This window comes from Protomyctophum bolini, assembly GCF_963924005.1.
Source record: "Protomyctophum bolini genome assembly, chromosome: 1".
Lineage (NCBI taxonomy): Eukaryota > Metazoa > Chordata > Actinopteri > Myctophiformes > Myctophidae > Protomyctophum > Protomyctophum bolini.
The window spans coordinates 8,951,421-8,972,511 of NC_137862.1; the positions used below are offsets into that span (position 1 = coordinate 8,951,421).

Sequence of the window (21,091 nt, forward strand, 5' to 3'; positions counted from 1 at the left end):
TCACGTATAGCTGTACTGTTGTCTCAGTGAGGGTGTAGTGTTCACGTATAGCTGTACTGTTGTTTCAGTGAGGGTATAGTGTTCACGTATAGCTGTACTGGTGTTTCAGTGAGGGTGTAGTGTTCACGTATAGCTGTACTGGTGTTTCAGTGAGGGTGTAGTGTTCACGTATAGCTGTACTGGTGTTTCAGTGAGGGTGTAGTGTTCACATATAGCTGTACTGTTGTTTCAGTGAGGGTGTAGTGTTCACGTATAGCTGTACTGTTGTTTCAGTGAGGGTGTAGTGTTCACATATAGCTGTACTGTTGTTTCAGTGAGGGTGTAGTGTTCACGTATAGCTGTACTGGTGTTTCAGTGAGGGTGTAGTGTTCACGTATAGCTGTACTGTTGTTTCAGTGAGGGTGTAGTGTTCACATATAGCTGTACTGTTGTTTCAGTGAGGGTGTAGTGTTCACGTATAGCTGTACTGGTGTTTCAGTGAGGGTGTAGTGTTCACATATAGCTGTACTGGTGTCTCAGTGAGGGTGTAGTGTTCACATATAGCTGTACTGTTGTCTCAGTGAGGGTGTAGTGTTCACGTATAGCTGTACTGTTGTCTCAGTGAGGGTGTAGTGTTCACGTATAGCTGTACTGTTGTTTCAGTGAGGGTGTAGTGTTCACATATAGCTGTACTGTTGTTTCAGTGAGGGTGTAGTGTTCACGTATAGCTGTACTGGTGTTTCAGTGAGGGTGTAGTGTTCACATATAGCTGTACTGTTGTTTCAGTGAGGGTGTAGTGTTCACGTATAGCTGTACTGGTGTTTCAGTGAGGGTGTAGTGTTCACGTATAGCTGTACTGGTGTTTCAGTGAGGGTGTAGTGTTCACGTATAGCTGTACTGTTGTTTCAGTGAGGGTGTAGTGTTCACATATAGCTGTACTGTTGTTTCAGTGAGGGTGTAGTGTTCACGTATAGCTGTACTGGTGTTTCAGTGAGGGTGTAGTGTTCACGTATAGCTGTACTGGTGTTTCAGTGAGGGTGTAGTGTTCACGTATAGCTGTACTGTTGTTTCAGTGAGGGTGTAGTGTTCACGTATAGCTGTACTGTTGTTTCAGTGAGGGTGTAGTGTTCACGTATAGCTGTACTGGTGTTTCAGTGAGGGTGTAGTGTTCACGTATAGCTGTACTGTTGTTTCAGTGAGGGTGTAGTAGTGTTCACGTATAGCTGTACTGGTGTTTCAGTGAGGGTGTAGTAGTGTTCACGTATAGCTGTACTGGTGTTTCAGTGAGGGTGTAGTGTTCACGTATAGCTGTACTGGTGTTTCAGTGAGGGTGTAGTAGTGTTCACGTATAGCTGTACTGGTGTTTCAGTGAGGGTGTAGTAGTGTTCACGTATAGCTGTACTGGTGTTTCAGTGAGGGTGTAGTGTTCACGTATAGCTGTACTGGTGTTTCAGTGAGGGTGTAGTGTTCACGTATAGCTGTACTGGTGTTTCAGTGAGGGTGTAGTGTTCACATATACTGTAGCTGTACTGTTGTTTCAGTGAGGGTGTAGTGTTCACGTATACTGTAGCTGTACTGTTGTCTCAGTGAGGGTGTAGTGTTCACGTATAGCTGTACTGTTGTTTCAGTGAGGGTGTAGTGTTCACATATAGCTGTACTGTTGTTTCAGTGAGGGTGTAGTGTTCACGTATAGCTGTACTGTTGTCTCAGTGAGGGTGTAGTGTTCACGTATAGCTGTACTGTTGTTTCAGTGAGGGTGTAGTAGTGTTCACATATAGCTGTACTGGTGTTTCAGTGAGGGTGTAGTGTTCACTTGACTTGTAGCGTATTAGTGTTTGTTTGTCCACATAGAACGTGCGCGTGGAGAAAGAGAGAGGCCATCAACACTCAACAGTATACTGTAACATATATAATGCATTGGAGGGTCATGCTAAATGGCTTCTTCTCTGGAGTGTCGAGAACGCTTGCCGTTTACAGAGCGTCGCTGCTCACTTCAGACTGTTGTTCAGCATAGGATCTGTGTACTGTACTGTACTGTACTCAAATAGGACCTTTCTGATTGGTCGTATGGACTGTCAAGGTCAGAAAGTAGGTTTTTTGCCACTTACTAGGTGTTCCCGCATAATTATCTATTACTGTTACTTTACAAAACCTTACTTTTATGTCATATTATGATAGGTATATGTAAATTAGGTATATGTAAATTAAGGATGTCTCGATACACTTTTCTCGTTCCCGATCCGATCCTGATGCGTAAATATGTAAATGTTTTCCCGATACATATAATGTGTCACGAGGGCAACTTGAGAGAACAGTAGTTTACATTACAATTGAAACCAGTTGAACCCCAGCATCCCTGTTCTGGGGGGAACATTAACCATAAATAGCAGATCTACAAGCTCAAGTCATGACACGTCACAATGTGACTTGTCCCCTCCCTTTTTCCATCTGCATAAAGCTCTTATAAGTTATAATAAACACATTCAACTTTTAATCCCTTTTGTCAATGTATTTATAGTCTCTCAGTTTAAGGCCTGACTCACACCTTTCGAAGTAGCATACAACATTAATGCATGCTAGATGGATGAGACGTGTTTACTGATGCAAGCTCCCAATGCATTTCCAATGGAAGTCACATGGTTTCACACAACATTTTTGTTGTACGGCTTTCGGCTGTGTGTCTACTGCCCCCCTCCCCCTCATACAACAACAATGTTGTGTCAAACCATGTGACTCCCATTGGAAATGCATTGCGAGCTTGCATCAGTAAACAAGTCTCATGCATCAGCTATACAACAATCTGTTGTGCAGGTGTGAGTCAGGCCTTAGTCGTCATTGGTTTTTATTTAGTTTGCGTTGGTGATAAGGGGTCGACGACAAACATGTTTCATCAAATTTGTAGTCAACAAAATCAACACTGGTGTGCTTTGGAGTTTAATTGGATGTGGGCTTTTTGTGGTGTGTGCGTGTGCGTGTGCGTGTGCGTGTGTGTGTGTGTGTGTGTGTGTGTGTGTGTGTGCGCGCGTGCGTGCGGTCTCAAACATCAGGAGGTTCCGGTCAGGAGAAAAACATTTCTTTTTTTCGTTGCTTTTTTTTTTATAAAGCTGGGAAAGAAAAGCCCTCTTATCTCCTCAGCAGTTTTTTTTTTCAGAACACTTATGACACACACACGCGCGCGCGCACACACACACACACACACACACACACACACACACACACACACACACACACACACACACACACACACACTATCCTCTAGTCTAACTGAATTTACTAATTGCTCTCCAGAGCGTCCCTGCTCTCCATTAGCCTTCTCGCCGGCTGCCGCCGGGAGGCGGGGTCCAAATGGTGTGTTTGTTCCCGAGCCGTGCACGTCGACCGCCGTGCACACACACCAGCACCACCACGCACCACGTGCACTCTCCTCCATGCCCCAGAGACCCTCCTCCTCCTCCTCCCACCAGCGGAGGAAGGCCGCCGCGCGCAGGATGGAGAGGAGACGGAGCAGGGAGCAGCGGCAGAGAGGCAGCGGAGACAACCACACCTCCAAGACACTGGTCATGTTGTCCAGGTACGCACGCACGCTCACACGCACACACACATGCTCACACGCACACACACACACACACGCACGCGCACACACACACACACACACACACACACACACACACACACACAGCTTATGCTTTAGGTGTATGCAGCATTTTCATTTTCCCTACACAGTAAAAGTTTTAAGCTTCTATACGGGCCGACGGCGTGGAACAAACTCCCACTATACCTTCGACAGGCAGCCTCTGTAGTTTAATAAACTCCAATTATACCTTCGACAGGCAGCCTCTGTAGTTTAATAAACTCCAATTATACCTTCGACAGGCAGCCTCTGTAGACATTTAAAATTAAAGCACGGCTCAAGACCTGGCTATACTTCTACACTCTTGCTTTAAAGTTGATCTTTGCTTTTCTTTTTGCGCTGTATGTAAAGCACTTTGAGCTGCATGAAAGCTGCTATACAAATAAAGTTCTATTCATGTTATTATTAATACTTTAAGGTACATTTTTACATTTCTAGATTTGAGTTAAGTAAACACTCAAGGTTTTCCAACCAGCATGCATGTTGCTGTGTGGTGTGGTGTGGTGTAGTGTAGTGTCGTGGTGCATCATGGGTAGTGTAGTGTAGTGGTGCATCGTGGGTAGTGTAGTGTAGTGTAGTGGTGCATCATGGGTAGTGTAGTGTAGTGGTGCATCATGGGTAGTGTAGTGTAGTGTAGTGGTGCATCATGGGTAGTGTAGTGTAGTGGTGCATCATGGGTAGTGTAGTGTAGTGTAGTGTAGTGGTGCATCATGGGTAGTGTAGTGTAGTGGTGCATCATGGGTAGTGTAGTGGTGCATCATGGGTAGTGTAGTGTAGTGGTGCATCATGGGTAGCGTAGCATAGCGTAGAGTAGCCTAGTGTAGTGTAGTGGTGCATCATGGGTAGTGTAGTGTAGCGTAGTGTAGCGTAGTGTAATTCAGTGATTGCGAATGCAAGTTACTATGTAACCCAGGCAGAACCCGTCCGCCACCAGAGGGCGCAGCTGTATCACACACACACACACACACACACACACTCAACTTGTTGTGGGTCGTCCATTAATACGTTACATATTGAAGGTTTTATATGACTTAATAACGAGGACCTGTTTGTAGGTCTTTGATCCTCTGTCACTCCAAGACCAGCGACGACTGCCCCCCCGGCCCCGAGGAGGAGAGGTACAGCCCCGCCCCCGCTGGGGGGGGCTGGGAGGGAGGGGACGGGGTGTGGAGGGCGGACCCCACCCGGGACGCAGAGGAAGCAGAACACGGGTACGGGACGGGTAGGGGTGGGTGATATGGTACAGTAAAAGTAAAGTAAAAGAAAAGGGGAGTAACGGAACATTTAGACCAAAATACTAACGAATCGGTCGTTCTACAAACGTATAAATTAAGGTAGGCTATATAAGTGTAAATCATACTGTATTCACTGTATCACGATTTATATACTCTGAAATGGCATATCATCAGTGACGTAGAGTCTGTGGGGGCCGAAGGGCCAGGGCCCCCATGAGGACTTTCGGGGAATTGCACCCAACCGCACTGAAGACAGTCAAGACACTGTCAAACACCGCCCTCCCCTGGCTAAACCAGGCATGGGCCCCCATGAGGATTATGAAAACTATAAGTTTCTGCATATCATGGAGACATTTTATGGCTATACGATACGATATTCATCACCATATCGCCCCCCACTAGGTACGGGGTGTACGGGAGGAGGAGCCAGCAGCATGGAGGAGGAGCCTCGGACAGGAGAGGAAGCACAGAGGTGCCCGAGCAGCGTTCACATCATCATCACCACGGCAACACGCTCAGAGAGCAGAAGCGGAGCGTACGCCGGTCCTTCAGTATAAAGGTACGACCATCCGGTCCTTCAGTATAAAGGTACGACCATCCGGTCCTTCAGTATAAAGGTACGACCATCCAGCCATCCATCCATCCATCTTCAACCGCTTAACCGTAGTCGGGTCGCGGGGGCAACAGCTCCACCAGAAAGCTCCAGACTTCCCTCTCCAGAGCAAAAATTTGTATTAGTAACATTAATTCCTTTTTAATTCCATTTTATTTTATGTTCCTAATTGTTTCGTAACGTTTTCCAGAATTTCTCAGCCAAACAAATGCAAATCGTATAGATGTAGAGGTGACTCACTACACTCAGTGGGATCGTATAGATGTAGAGGTGACTCACTACACTCAGTGGGATCGTATAGATGTAGAGGTGACTCACTACACTCAGTGGGATCGTATAGATGTAGAGGTGACTCACTACACTCAGTGGGATCGTATAGATGTAGAGGTGACTCACTACACTCAGTGGGATCGTATAGATGTAGAGGTGACTCACTACACTCAGTGGGATCGTATAGATGTAGAGGTGACTCACTACACTCAGTGGGATCGTATAGATGTAGAGGTGACTCACTACACTCAGTGGCGTAAAGGGCATGTTCTGAGTTGAGTGGTGGATAATTAGTTTGATTCCTTTTAAACTACAGAGTAATTTATGGTCTCTAAAGTGGCCGTCATTAGGGACAGTATCAGTGGTGTAAAGTAACTATGTACATTTACTCTTAGTAATATATACTTAAGTACAATTTTGAGTTATTGTCTTACTCTCTTCAGTATTTCCAATGTTCAATACTTTTACTTCTACTCCTATTATATACATCTCAGAGGCACATATTGTATACTTTTACTCCACTACAATTATTTGACAGCGTTATTATACTTTACAGATTTAGATTATTATTACAAAGCATACATCAACCATCTACATTTGTTCAAAGCCGATCTACAAGCTCAGATCTGCTATTTTCAAAAGATTGTTGTACAATAACATGCATGTTGAACTTTTACTTTTGGTAGTATACCGGTATTTTGAACTCGTACTTTTGAATTTACTACTACAGCTCACAACGATTATAGGTGAACATGGACATTATGCCTAAAAACACTACACTGCACAACACGCACAATCCTAATTGAACACATTTTGAGGAGGTATGATGATGAGGCTAGTGTGAGAAACCTCAAATATTGAATACCAAACAACCCAAACCAACCCCATGTGAGATCAGATCATTCGCCAGGCGACCTGTCCTGTTGACCCATTTACAATTACAACTGAGACCATTATTCTACAAAATGTCTTCTAAATCATGACAGTTTTCTGCATCAGTGGTTCTCAAACTTATTTAATGTCAAGGACCCCCAGAAATTATATGTAATTGGCCGCCGACCCCCATCTGAAAAGATGTTGTTCCAGGCAGATCTGCCATAGAGTAAGACAGAGTTACGCAAACTCCGTTCACTTCATGGGGCTTCAGTCCAATGGTGGCTCTTCTACATACTTCTATTGAGCGTGGGGATAACCGGAAGTATTGAATGGGGATAACCGGAAGTATTGCATGGGGATAACCGGAAGTTTACGGAATGCATTGCAGTCTATGGGCTCGCGCGAGTACATGAACCACGTGACCGGTCTGTCTTCTGCCCCCTCAATATCGCAACTCTTCTATTAGATGGCTCTGGTTCCAGGGAATATATTCAAAGAATTGCACACATTTCCTTGACTTTTCAAAAATTACAGATATATACACGCTCATAGCTCATGAGCTTGTATACAGTATCTGCTATTTGTCAACGGCTAAAGTTTAAAAGAATGGTTAAAGTGGTTGTAAGCTAAGGTGACCCAGATGCGTTCTTGTGCTGGTTGAGAGAGTCTTGTTGTCAAAATGTAATCATAATCACATGGCCTCAGTGCGTTGGTAGACATGAGGGCTGTTATTGGCTTCTAGTTCTCGCTCCGTCAGACAAAGACGGGCCTTGTTGTGTCCTGGAGGCTCTGCAGCCGTGCTAGCTACTGCAGGAGCTCACGCAACATTCCACTGATGTCAGCTGGAGCTCTGTATCTGACGATATGGTCTGTATCTGACGATATGGTCTGTATCTGACGATATGGTCTGCATGAAGTCAATCCATGATGCCGTGAAATACATGTTTACACACCTCATTCAAGTTGCAGGCAGGGAGGCAGGCAGGCAGGCAGGCAGTGGCAGGCAGGCAGGCAGTGACAGGCAGGCAGTGGCAGGCAGGCAGGCATGCAGTGGCAGGCAGGCAGGCAGGCAGGCAGGCAGGCAGGCAGTGGCAGGCAGGCAGGCAGGCAGGCAGGCAGTGGCAGGCAGGCAGGCAGGCAGTGGCAGGCAGGCAGGCAGTGGCAGGCAGGCAGGCAGGCAGTGGCAGGCAGGCAGGCAGTGGCAGGCAGGCAGGCAGGCAGGCAGGCAGTGGCAGGCAGGCAGGCAGGCAGGCAGGCAGTGGCAGGCAGGCAGGCAGTGGCAGGCAGGCCGGCCTCTTGCTGCTGGTTCAGCTCGGGCCTCGGCACACAGCTGAGAATTAATCGGGCATTTCAACGCCGGCATTTCTACGTCGACATAAATCTTATGGTATTTATTCAACTAAAACTAGGCTAAAACTAAATTAAAGATGACAAAAATATGACTAAAACTAAATGGATTTCTTTCCCCCAAAAGACCACGAATAAGCTAAATCTAAATTTGCTGTCAAAATTGGATGTTATGTTAAATGTATGCTCTACAAGTGCGGGTTGTATGTACATTGACAGTTTCATATCCAACGGTTAGCGGTTTTAAGGAGGAAACCTCAACTCTCTATAAAAAAGTCCAGAATGTTTTATGATGTCTGCCTCTCTCTTGCGAGGTCGTCGTCTCCTCCTGAGAGCTTTCCAAACGCGCGCACGGTTGCATCGCGCATTGACGGTATATACCCTTAGCACACGCGTGTCCCACAGTTCATTCAGCCTATTAAATGTTACTGTGCTGTTTTCTTTCCCTCCAGCTGTCAGCCCACTAATCCAGATGGTTGATTTGGTCATAAAGTGGCCCCCTTTTTACGCTACCGGTATAGAGGTCGCCTTATGTTCGTTCTTTGTGCGTGTGCATGTGCGTGTGCGTGTGCGTGTGCGTATGTGTGTGTGCGTGTGCGTGTGTGTGTGTGCTCGTGCGCGTACATGCGTGCTGGTATAGGAGAGCAGTATCTGGAGAATGTGTGTGTCCAACGTGCACGGCGCTGATGACGTGCACGTTCCTCAGACGGCCGATAACGGCTCCCAGACGGAGGACAAAGGGAACAGTGACGTGGAGCCGCCCTGCAGGAACGGAAAGGAACTGCACAGGTATAATGAGCTGAACAACATAAACACCGTTATATGCCTTTTACTAAACACACAATAGACTCTATACATGTTTTAACTTTTAAGTAATTCATGTTAATAGTGAGGTTTCATGTCACTGCACACTGTGCACTGTATAAGCGACACCTTCTAAACCGCTCTCAAAGGGCACCTACGGACGGCTGCATGATTTCCTGTTTTTGTAGCAGTGTATAATTGTACGTCTCTAACTGTTCTGATGAATTGAACAAGGTGGACCCTGTTGTAAACAAGTGTAATGCTTTATCAGTTAGGGATGGAGCTCGATAACCGATACCCGAAAAAATCTGATAACAAGCTTATTGAGTACCCGTTATCAATACATTTTGGGCTTATCAAGCCTGCTATCGAGCATAGCGGCCCATGACATCATGCTTAAACAATCAAGACAAGAAAAGAGGCGATCAAGAAATAAATGTAATCATCCATGCTGGCACAAACATGTCGGTCTAAAAGTGTATCGATACCTGCCAACCAGCGCCCCGGGAAACACAGTTATGCTTTTAAAGTGACATATTAACCAGTTAACAGTTTCTTTAGTATTATTGTATTGGTAAAAAGATTAATTGCCTTCCATCTGAATTTGAAGTCCCTTGTAAAAGATACTCTGTTTTTATTGCCTCCCGTCTTTCCACAAAATAACAGAAAGTGCTCGATAGTGGGCTCGATAAGAACCCGTCTCGATAAGCCTGATCGATAAGGTGTTACATAAAAACGGGCGACAATGGCGAAAATCTTTCAAGCTTGTTTGAGCTTGTTGGAAGCCTGACTTTGAGGACATTCTGAATCCAAGGGCCCCCATTGACTCAGGGCCCCTGTGCACGTGCGCAACTGCACACTTGGCTCAAGCCATAATTGGTCATCCCTGTCACACCTCAGACACATTAATGATTGTAAAACTGTCTCCAGGAGCGATGGACGCGTCCCCAGTCCGGACAAGATGGCGCCCTTCAACGGACACTGTCTAAACGGACACGCTAGGATGGTGACGGAGGGGGAGGGAGGTGGAACTCTGCCGGCCAATAAGAGCCTTCTCATGAAGAGCTACAGTGAGGTACGTATAATAACCAACATCATTAACCACTTACAGCCTTTATAGTTCATACTTCATTGGTGAAAGGAAGCCCTTTGTAAACGCCAAGCTTTTTTCTTTACCAACATTCTTATAGGAGAAGATTTTAAGATGACCTCATGTTATTGTTATATGTAGAAAAACTTTGCGGAAGGATGATGACTTCGGCACTCTATAGAGCGTCGCAGTCCCGCCCCCCTCGAGAGACCCGGAAAATAAATCCCCGTTCATTTTCCTCATAGACTTTTCAGAAAGTGTTTATTTTTATTTTTTTAACTTAATTTTTATTGAAGTTAGAACAGGCACAAACAAAAAAAAAACAACTAACAAGACAATACGGAAAAGAAAAAGGACAAAAAGTAAAAGAAAATAGGCTGCATTTTTCATATTACAATAAACATTCAATGAAATTCAATTGCAATATCACTAGGCTGAGAGAAGAGATTCCACTTTTCCCATTTTTTATAGAATTTATCCTCTTGTAGTCTCAGTATGAATGTTAGTTTTTCCATAGAATACAGTTCCTCAATAATGTCCATCCATTGATCTTTCGTTGGTGGGTCCTGTTGATACCAGCGTCGTGTGATTGCTTTTTTACTTGATGCCAAGAGGATCTTGATTAAATATTTATCATGTGTTAGAAAATCTACAGGGATATTTCCCAACAGTAGAAAAGAAACAGACATAGGTATCTCAAAACACAGAATGGTCTCCAAGGTGGAGTGAATATCCTGCCAGTAATTCTGAATTTTAGGACAAGACCAGAAGATATGAGCGTGGCCCGCTTCCTTGTGGCCACATTGTCTCCAGCAAGGCTGTTCTGTTTTCAGTTGTCTTGCTTTAATTTTGGGAGTAATAAAAAATCTCGTTAAGTTCTTCCAACAGAATTCTCTCCACATTCTTGAGTTGGTGGATGTAATTTGTGTTTCGCACATGTTTGCCCATTCTTCTGATGTGATAGTAATCTCCAACTCTTTTTCCCAATTAGTTTTAATGTACTCTGTGGAGTTAGACCTAGCTGAAACCAGGGCGTTATATATACTAGACACTACTCTTTTGGACTCCTGCTTATATGCCTGAATAAAAACCTGTATGAGATCGTTTGAGGCCACCGGCTCGGATGCTTTCACCTCCCCCATGAAGTACTCTCGTATTTGGAGGTATCTAAAAAAGTCCTTGTTATCTATGCACATACACATATTTTTCAATTGTTCAAAGTTCAATAAAACATTGCCTTTCATGGCTGTACTGTAAGAGGAAAAACCATACCGAGCCCATCGCCTGAAAGTTTGATCGTACACACCAGGCTCAAAATCTGGATCATAAGCGGGCCACCTCAACACCCTAATTGTCCTCTCCATTTTGAACTGTTTCACGACTTTGAACCAAGTATTTAGAGTAAATATTGTGAATGGGTCTAAAATGTCATAGTATGACTTAGCCTGGTCTTTGTTCACAATTAAAGACTGAATAGGGATGTTGATTGATTTAATTTCCAAAGCTTTCCATTTAGCCTCGCATTTATCATCACACCAACATATTAAAGGTCTTAATTGTGACGCATAATAGTAATCCCTCAAATTTGGAAGGGATAGTCCCCCTCTTTCTTTAGGGAGTTGTAAAGTTTGGAATCTGATTCTCGGTTTTTTTACCGTTCCAGATAAATCTAGATATCATTTTGTCCCATTCACAAAACTGTTTGGCAGGTACATCTATTGGTAGAGACTGAAAGAAATACAAAATCCTAGGTAAAACATTCATCTTGACTGCTTCTATTCTAGAACTTAAGTCCAAGGGTGACAGAGACCATCTCTCTATATCTTTTTTAATTTGTGTGATTATGGGATGATAATTTGCTTCATAGAGTTTAGATAGGTCCTTAGTCAACCTTATTCCCAAATAATTAATTGATTTAGAGTTCCAATTGAAAGGGTAAAGCTCTTTTGTTTCCTTTGAGGGCTTGTAATTATAAGAGAGTATCTGTGTCTTATCCACATTGAGTTCATAGCCTGAGAACCGACCATACATTTCCAAGGAGCTCATTAATTTGGGGAGGCATCTATCAGGATTTTTTAAATAAATTAACAAATCATCTGCATATAAAGCCAGCTTCTGCTCATAGAAAGTGTTTATTTAAAGACGGTTACGCCGCGGACAAAGCCAACTCTTGTCGTGACAAATCATGACAACAAACACAATTTTTCGGGCCAAACAAATAATTAGAAAGTAGAAAAAAACGGCAGGTTACAACACTTTTTTTTTGTTGTTTTTCTTCTTTGTAATTATTTGTTTGGTCCAAAATATTGTGTGTGTTGTCATGATTTGTCGCGACAAGAGTTGGCTTCGTACGAAGCTTAAAATGTTTTTAAATAAATACGTTTTGAAAAGCCTATGGAGAAATTGAAGGGAGAATCATTTCCTGGGCCACTCGTCGTTCTGAAAGGTGGAGGGACTGCGACGCTCTATATACTATAAATTACAAGCCAGGGAGTCGGGGACGCCATTCATTGCCTGGGATTGTCCAGTGCTTTATCCTTTTCCCCCTCCACACATGGCCCTTACCCCTTTAACCAGTGCTCTATCCTTTTCCCCCTCCACACATGGCCCTTAGCCCTTTAAAATAGTACAAATAGCCGATCTACAAGCTCACAACGTGTCGATGTAGATCGGCTAGTTGAACTATTTTTAAATGTTTTAAAATAGTAAAAAAAAAAAAAAGGCAAATAAGTTTAGGGATAAGGGGTAAGATGGAGCCCCAACTCTCTTTGCTGTAAAATGGCACAAGACTCACAATGTGAGCCTTGGGTAGGTCCGCTATGTTTGCCAAATGTTTGCCAATGTCACTGAATAATCCTCTATTCTCACATGGACAGAATAAGAGGCTTCAAAAGGTTGAAAATAACGAATATTTTACTTGTTAAGGAGCACACATTGCATTGCAGTACATTTTTCAAAATAAGGTTTGAACAGGTGTTATAAAAGCAGTGCATAATGACCAAATGCATAATGCATAAAACCTCAAAGAGCACCTACGGGCGTCTGCAATTCGAAACTGGCTCCTGTAAAAAATAGTATTAATAGTATTACTTTTTCCACTGCTGATAATGACAAAAACAGTGCATTGAAAATGACGATCCAGTGGGCATCAGTGTTGTTTACGTCGACTAAAACTAAGACAAAAAATGTTCGTCGACTACCTTTTTTCACTGATGAAAACTAAATAGAAACTAAATGAAAACTAGTCTATGGTGACTAAAACTAAGACTAAATATGTCGACAATTTAGTCAAGAAATAAAAACTAGACTAAAAGGGAAAGTCATTTTACATTTGGTTGCATGCTGAAAATAGCCGATCTACAAGCTCACAACGCGTCGCAGCTGTTGTGAGCTTGAGCTATTTTCAGCAAGTGTAAAATCAGCCATTACGACGGCAAAACACATTTTAGTCGACTAAATCAACCGTAGATTTAGTCGACTAAAATCGTGTGACATTTAGTAGACTGAAACTAGACTTAACACTAAGACATTACAGGTGACTAAAATGTGACTAAAACTAAATGAAAACTATTAAAAAGACTATGACTAAAACTAAAATCAAAATGTGCTGCCAAAAACAACAGTGGTGGGCATGCATGCATGCATGACATTTCTGTCATTGTATTGTAAGCATTCTTAGCCATCCCACACCGGTGACATCATCCAGGGTCCACTCCCCCAACTAAACCAAAACACCCAGCTGGAACATTAACCAAAATGACAACATTCATTTTAACCCCAAGTCGATGACAAATTGAACCCTATATAAGCTATACATTATATATCTTGGAAAGTGATTCCTGTGAGATCTAACAAAAGTAGAATCTCTTATACACAAAGCACAAAGTGTTGGCTAATATGGGAGAAACAGAGAAACGGAGAAGGAATGTCTAAAAGCATGTGATGATCCTGGGATCAGCTGATGTTGTTCTCTAGTCAACACACACACACACACACACACACACACACACACACACACACACACACACACACACACACACACTGGCATTCATTCAGATAAACTTCAGTCCTGGCAGATCTTTTCTTCCTTTTCAATACTAATTAATACATGCATGCAGAGAAAGCGGCTAAATATTTTCTTTTCTTTTTTGGGTAAAGTGTGTAAAGTTCATGTGACATTTTAACAGCAGGAGAACAACGCTGAGCGACGCTTGAATGTCATCTTTTCGGGAGACGTTCCATACGCCCACTTTTCGACCATCGTCTGCTATCGCCTCTATCGCCAGATATGGCCAGTAGTGGCCGCCCGGGTCCCGTTGACAATAATGCACATTGACAAAAATTGGTCTGGCTATCGCCCGCTGTTAAAGCGTACTGTGACACAAAAAGGCTAGACGTGATCAAATCAATGGACTGACTGGAACTAATTCACGTGTCGTTGTGAGCTTGTAGATCTTCTATTTTCAGAACACAAAACACCCAAGAGCAACCAAACATAAAATTACTTGTTTTTAGTTGTACTGGATCTCTTAATATTTTTTATTTATTTTACATTTAAATTCACATTTGTAAAATTATTTTGTTTTATCATAGCTTAGTTTTTTGTCGACCAACATTTCTCGTCATAGTTTTAGCCAAGGTAATTAACACTGAAACTAATACAACATTGTCTGTCTGTCTGTCTGTCTGTCTGTCTGTCTGTCTGTCTGTCTGTCTGTCTGTCTGTCTGTCTGTGTGCGTGCGTGCGTGCGTGCATGTATGTGCGTGCGTCTGTGTGCGTGCGTGCGTGTGCAGGACATGTCCACATGTGGAGATGATGTGACCTCAGCCCCCCACCACTCTGCCCCCATGTGTCCACTAACAGAGCCCCCGGCTGGGGTCCACCTGCTCAACAACAACCACCTCAAGGTAATTATTTTACCATTGATTGATCCAGTGGTTCTGAACTCACTGTGCCAGCCACTGGAGTTAGAAAGATGTATCAACCCAGCCTCACCCAAACTCTGTGTGCGTGTGCGTGTGCGTGCGCACAGTTGCCCATTCCAGAGGTCAATGAGGACAGATGCTGGGAGACAGAGAAGACAGAGGAAAGCTCAGAGGGACAGACAGACTGCAAGAGAACACGCTCCAACTCAACAAGTATGCACGCACACACACACACACACGCGCACAAACCTCTAAACGAGGATGAGCTAAGCGCTGCGCTAATTAACTTTCCTTCCTGTCGTCGGAGGCAGATCATGTGGGACTGGACTTTATTCCATTAGCTCTGATCTCACGCCCACGTCTGGGTTTCTGCAATCAAACACATCCTGTCAAATCCCATTTATTTCTCAGATCTGATCTTTTGGCCCGACCGTTCACACTGAGAGTGAGTGGATCACTGAGTCCAGCCTGGATCACAGATTTGTGCCACATGCATCCAGATTGGAATCCGATTCCACGTCTAAAAGTCACATGGAATGTGGTTTTAGATCAGGTCACTGCCTTCAGACGGAGAACCACCTCTGAATGTGGCTCAAGTCGCATTCGTAAAAATCGGAAGCCATGTGACTCGTGTACTTGTACACTAGGTGACGTGTGTACTTGTACGCTAGGTGTCCATCCGTACTGGATCGGAGACCTGGACACTCTCATCATGAAGACCTCTGAGGTGTACTCCGGTCATCCCCATGGCAACGCTGGTCATCCCCATGGCAACGCTGGTCATCCCCATGGCAACGCTGGTTTCTATGGCAACCGGAAATCTCTGTCGCAACAGCTCGAGTTCCTTCACACTGGAACGCAGGTGAGTACGCACACACACGCACGCACGCACACACACACACACACACACACACACACACACACATCAGCTGGAGTTCGTTCTCACTGGCACACAGGTGAACAGAATGGTCTTAAGTCATATTCTTTGATCTCATCACACAGGTGAACAGAATGGTCTTAAGTCATATTCTTTGATCTCATCACACAGGTGAACAGAACGGTATTAAGTCATATTCTTTGATCTCATCACACAGGTGAACAGAATGGTCTTAAGTCATATTCTTTGATCTCATCACACAGGTGAACAGAATGGTCTTAAGTCATATTCTTTGATCTCATCACACAGGTGAACAGAACGGTCTTAAGTCATATTCTTTGATCTCATCACACGGGTGAACAGAACGTCTCTGTCTCATCAATCATATAGTCATAGTTTTAGTTTATTTTATTTTTTTACTTTATTGAGTCAATCACATGTACAATTCCTTGTAACAAATACATTTTCTTTTCACATTTGTTTCTCACATGTTTCATGTCACTGTGGTTAACTGACATCTATACATCCCTTCACCTCATCCCATAGCTCAGTTTTTAGGTCTTTTTTTATGTACCATATTTTTCCCAAATGGTAACCCCGGCGTTCAATATGCAAAATGGATGTGGACCCCGAGGCGTGTAAAAGGAACTATAGGCGTCTGTTTGCCGTTTGCAGGGTTTTATACATGTTTGCACCGAGCCATTATTTGGTTTACAATTCCAATTAGGCGGATGGAACTGAAAATAATAATAATAACCCCTGCTTTTTTTCAGAGGTATTATTTGGACATGGCGTTAAATACGCAGAATTATATATATATGAGGTACAGTAGGGGTACTATTTGGAAATATACTGTAGTTAACGTCATATACATTTTTCTTCATGGTTTTTGTCAATGAAATGAACACTGGTGTGTGTGTGTGTGTGTGTGTGCGTGTGCGTGTGCGCGCGCGTGCGTGCGTCTGTTCTCCAGCCCGTGCCCCGCCCCTCCCGCTCTCTAAGCTCCACCCACCTGCTCCACTCCTGCAGTAACGTCCAAGCCTTCATCATCTGCAACGTCGTGCTGATGAAAGGTCACGGCAAGGTCAGGAAACCCAACCATCGATCGCGTCCATCACAAGTACATATACTGTACTTAAGTATAGTGTACTTAACCCATTCTGACCTGAGATCAGATTCATACGAGGTTTCCACTGGACACACACTGGTCTGATTAACCCATTCTGACCTGAGATCAGATTCATACGAGGTTTCCACTGGACACACACTGGTCTGATTTTTTGATCAAAGTTTTTTTTATTACTTTTTCACACATGAAAATATTACATAAAAAAAATCCCCTTTTTTCCCCCCTCCCCTCCCCCCAGAATCTTGCTCACACTGGTCTGATTGACCCATTCTGACCTGAGATCAGATTCTAAAAATGTCACAGTCGTTCTTCGATTTAAAAAAAATATCAGACCTACAAGCTCGTAGCGCGCCACTCGGTGGCGCGCTATGAGCTTGTAGATCTGCTATTTTTCAATAGCTAAAGCATAACATGATGCTAACACCAAAATGGGTTCCCGTTCAGAATGGGTTAAGACTTCCGATACTTTTACTTCTACTCCACTACATCTCAGTTCATCCCACAGACTCTTGGCCTCAGTATTGATGTCCATATCTATACAATACCATTCAATCAATCAATCAATGTCTTGATTGATTGAATACTTCATTAGTCAAAAATATCATTCATTGTTGTCCACATTATTCTGTGTATTCACAGAGCCGGCATGGGCCTCAATATTATATTGTCCATATCACCCCACAGAGCCTTGTTGTATTGATGTCCATATCACCCCACAGAGCCTTGTCTTCAGCATGGTGTTGTATTGATGTCCATATCACCCCACAGAGCCTTGTTGTATTGATGTCCATATCACCCCACAGAGCCTTGTCTTCAGCATGGTGTTGTATTGATGTCCATATCACCCCACAGAGCCTTGTTGTATTGATGTCCATATCACCCCACAGAGCCTTGTTGTATTGATGTCCATATCACCCCACAGAGCCTTGTTGTATTGATGTCCATATCACCCCACAGAGCCTTGTTGTATTGATGTCCATATCACCCCACAGAGCCTTGTTGTATTGATGTCCATATCACCCCACAGAGCCTTGTCTTCAGCATGGTGTTGTATTGATGTCCATATCACCCCACAGAGCCTTGTCTTCAGCATGGTGTTGTATTGATGTCCATATCACCCCACAGAGCCTTGTCTTCAGCATGGTGTTGTATTGATGTCCATATCACCCCACAGAGCCTTGTTGTATTGATGTCCATATCACCCCACAGAGCCTTGTTGTATTGATGTCCATATCACCCCACAGAGCCTTGTCTTCAGCATGGTGTTGTATTGATGTCCATATCACCCCACAGAGCCTTGTTGTATTGATGTCCATATCACCCCACAGAGCCTTGTCTTCAGCATGGTGTTGTATTGATGTCCATATCACCCCACAGAGCCTTGTGGCTTCAGCATGGTGTTGTATTGATGTCCATATCACCCCACAGAGCCTTGTTGTATTGATGTCCATATCACCCCACAGAGCCTTGTTGTATTGATGTCCATATCACCCCACAGAGCCTTGTGGCTTCAGCATGGTGTTGTATTGATGTCCATATCACCCCACAGAGCCTTGTTGTATTGATGTCCATATCACCCCACAGAGCCTTGTGGCTTCAGCATGGTGTTGTATTGATGTCCATATCACCCCACAGAGCCTTGTGGCTTCAGCATGGTGTTGTATTGATGTCCATATCACCCCACAGAGCCTTGTGGCTTCAGCATGGTGTTGTATTGATGTCCATATCACCCCACAGAGCCTTGTGGCTTCAGCATGGTGTTGTATTGATGTCCATATCACCCCACAGAGCCTTGTTGTATTGATGTCCATATCACCCCACAGAGCCTTGTTGTATTGATGTCCATATCACCCCACAGAGCCTTGTCTTCAGCATGGTGTTGTATTGATGTCCATATCACCCCACAGAGCCTTGTCTTCAGCATGGTGTTGTATTGATGTCCATATCACCCCACAGAGCCTTGTCTTCAGCATGGTGTTGTATTGATGTCCATATCACCCCACAGAGCCTTGTTGTATTGATGTCCATATCACCCCACAGAGCCTTGGCTTCAGCATGGTGTTGTATTGATGTCCATATCACCCCACAGAGCCTTGTTGTATTGATGTCCATATCACCCCACAGAGCCTTGGCTTCAGCATGGTGTTGTATTGATGTCCATATCACCCCACAGAGCCATGTTGTATTGATGTCCATATCACCCCACAGAGCCTTGTTGTATTGATGTCCATATCACCCCACAGAGCCTTGTCTTCAGCATGGTGTTGTATTGATGTCCATATCACCCCACAGAGCCTTGTTGTATTGATGTCCATATCACCCCACAGAGCCTTGGCTTCAGCATGGTGTTGTATTGATGTCCATATCACCCCACAGAGCCTTGTTGTATTGATGTCCATATCACCCCACAAAGCCTTGTCTTCAGCATGGTGTTGTATTGATGTCCATATCACCCCACAGAGCCTTGTTGTATTGATGTCCATATCACCCCACAGAGCCTTGTTGTATTGATGTCCATATCACCCCACAGAGCCTTGTTGTATTGATGTCCATATCACCCCACAAAGCCTTGTCTTCAGCATGGTGTTGTATTGATGTCCATATCACCCCACAGAGCCTTGTTGTATTGATGTCCATATCACCCCACAGAGCCTTGTTGTATTGATGTCCATATCACCCCACAGAGCCTTGGCTTCAGCATCGTAGGAGGAAGGGACAGCATGTATGGACCGATGGGGATCTACGTGAAGACCATCTTCCCTGGCGGAGCGGCGGCGGCCGACGGACGGCTGCAGGAGGGTGAGCGAGGGACCGCCGGTCATCTTGAAAAGGGGCGTGGTCATTTCAGAGTATTTCTGATATAGATGGAGAATTTCAGTGTTTGGATATTTGACATTAATTTTAGCTGCATCGCCCCCTTCTTATATAAACCCATTGTAACTTCAAATTCCATCACACCTTTATTGCTTTAATTCATATAAAAACATGTTACGTTGACTGCCGGTGTTTAAAGTTACCTTTGAGAGTTCAAAGTGTCGTAATTCTACCTCCTTATGATGAAATTCCGCTTGAAAATAGTCCCATGATTTGTTAATGAGCCGACACACATACTGTAAGCCTCTTCTGCGATCCGACTCACAGACAAAGAGCAAAGCGGGCTAAGCTGGTCCATACCCCCTCGTTCACTTTGCATTGGACTCAGTTTTTTCCCAGAAGCCCTTGCAAGCCGGCGGTTGGTTGATTTCCGGTTACGTCATCATAAAGCGTTGGCCTTGTCACCAGGTCTGCGACAAAGCCGCTATTTCATTGAAGTTATAAAGAAACGGCGAATTAAACACATAAAACAAATAGCGGGTTTAGCGTATTACGCAATAAAACAATGGACTAAAATGTGGGTTTAACGGGTTATGTAGTCAATGTGTTTTAACCATGTTAGCTTCATTGAAAACACCGTTCTTTTTTCTGGTGACTGATACTGCCCTCCTAATACGTGAGGTGCCCATGCTTTTGTTAATCACTTTTCTTTCATTTATTTTTTATATATTCTTTCCAGGCTTTCTCAGGCCTCTGATGCTCATTTTAAAAATAAAATTATGGGGCGACTGTGGCTCAGGAGGTAGAGCAGGTCGTCCAATGATCCATGGGTCGGCGGTTCGAATCCCGGCTCCTCCTGTCTACATGTCGAAGTGTCCTTGGGCAAGACACTGAACCCCAAATTTCTCCCGATGTGCTGGTTGGTACCTTGCATGGCTTCCGCCGCAATCAGTGTATGAATGTGTGCGTGAATGGGTGAATGTAATGCACAATCTATGTAAAGCACCTTGGATAAAGGCGCTATATAAATACACCATTTACCATTTTATTTTTGAAATAAAGGAGATGAGATTCTGGACCTGAACGGAGAGTCACTCCATGGTCTGACCCATGAGGATGCACTGCACAGATTCAAAGTAAGGCAAGATATAGTGTGTGTGTGTGTGTGTGTGTGTGTGTGTGTGTGTGTGCGCGGGTGGTTGATGCCAAATTTTGCACACACACTCCCTGGATGCCAACGATGAACCTCTGCTCCAAATTTTCCAGAACGGCCTGTTATAGCGCCACCAGGAGGCCGACTTTTGAAAAACACATTTTTCTCCTCCAGATTCTGTCCAAGATTTCCACAAATTGTCACACACTATCTCTAAAGTCATGTGTTCAAGGCGGATCTGTCCGATAATTTCTATTCCATACTAATTGGCTAACATTGGCTTTTAAAGTTTGCAGCCAACACTTCCTCCTTCAGCTCAAGAAAGCTAGAGAAGGAAAATACGCCAA

At 43.9% G+C, this 21,091-nt stretch overlaps 1 protein-coding gene across 2 annotated transcripts in view; it reads left to right on the top strand.

The window, feature by feature from the left end:
• il16 (interleukin 16) overlaps positions 1-21,091 on the top strand; it is a 46,846-nt gene that overhangs the window by 4,479 nt on the left and 21,276 nt on the right. For both annotated transcript variants that reach the window (XM_080772249.1, XM_080772250.1), the window contains exons 2-12: positions 3,268-3,550; positions 4,666-4,821; positions 5,248-5,404; positions 8,592-8,740; positions 9,686-9,830; positions 14,640-14,753; positions 14,879-14,984; positions 15,443-15,633; positions 16,622-16,732; positions 19,462-19,576; positions 20,654-20,727. In XM_080772249.1, coding sequence (XP_080628375.1) covers positions 3,268-3,550; positions 4,666-4,821; positions 5,248-5,404; positions 8,592-8,740; positions 9,686-9,830; positions 14,640-14,753; positions 14,879-14,984; positions 15,443-15,633; positions 16,622-16,732; positions 19,462-19,576; positions 20,654-20,727 — 1,601 coding nt within the window. The remainder of the gene's footprint in view (positions 1-3,267; positions 3,551-4,665; positions 4,822-5,247; positions 5,405-8,591; positions 8,741-9,685; positions 9,831-14,639; positions 14,754-14,878; positions 14,985-15,442; positions 15,634-16,621; positions 16,733-19,461; positions 19,577-20,653; positions 20,728-21,091) is intronic.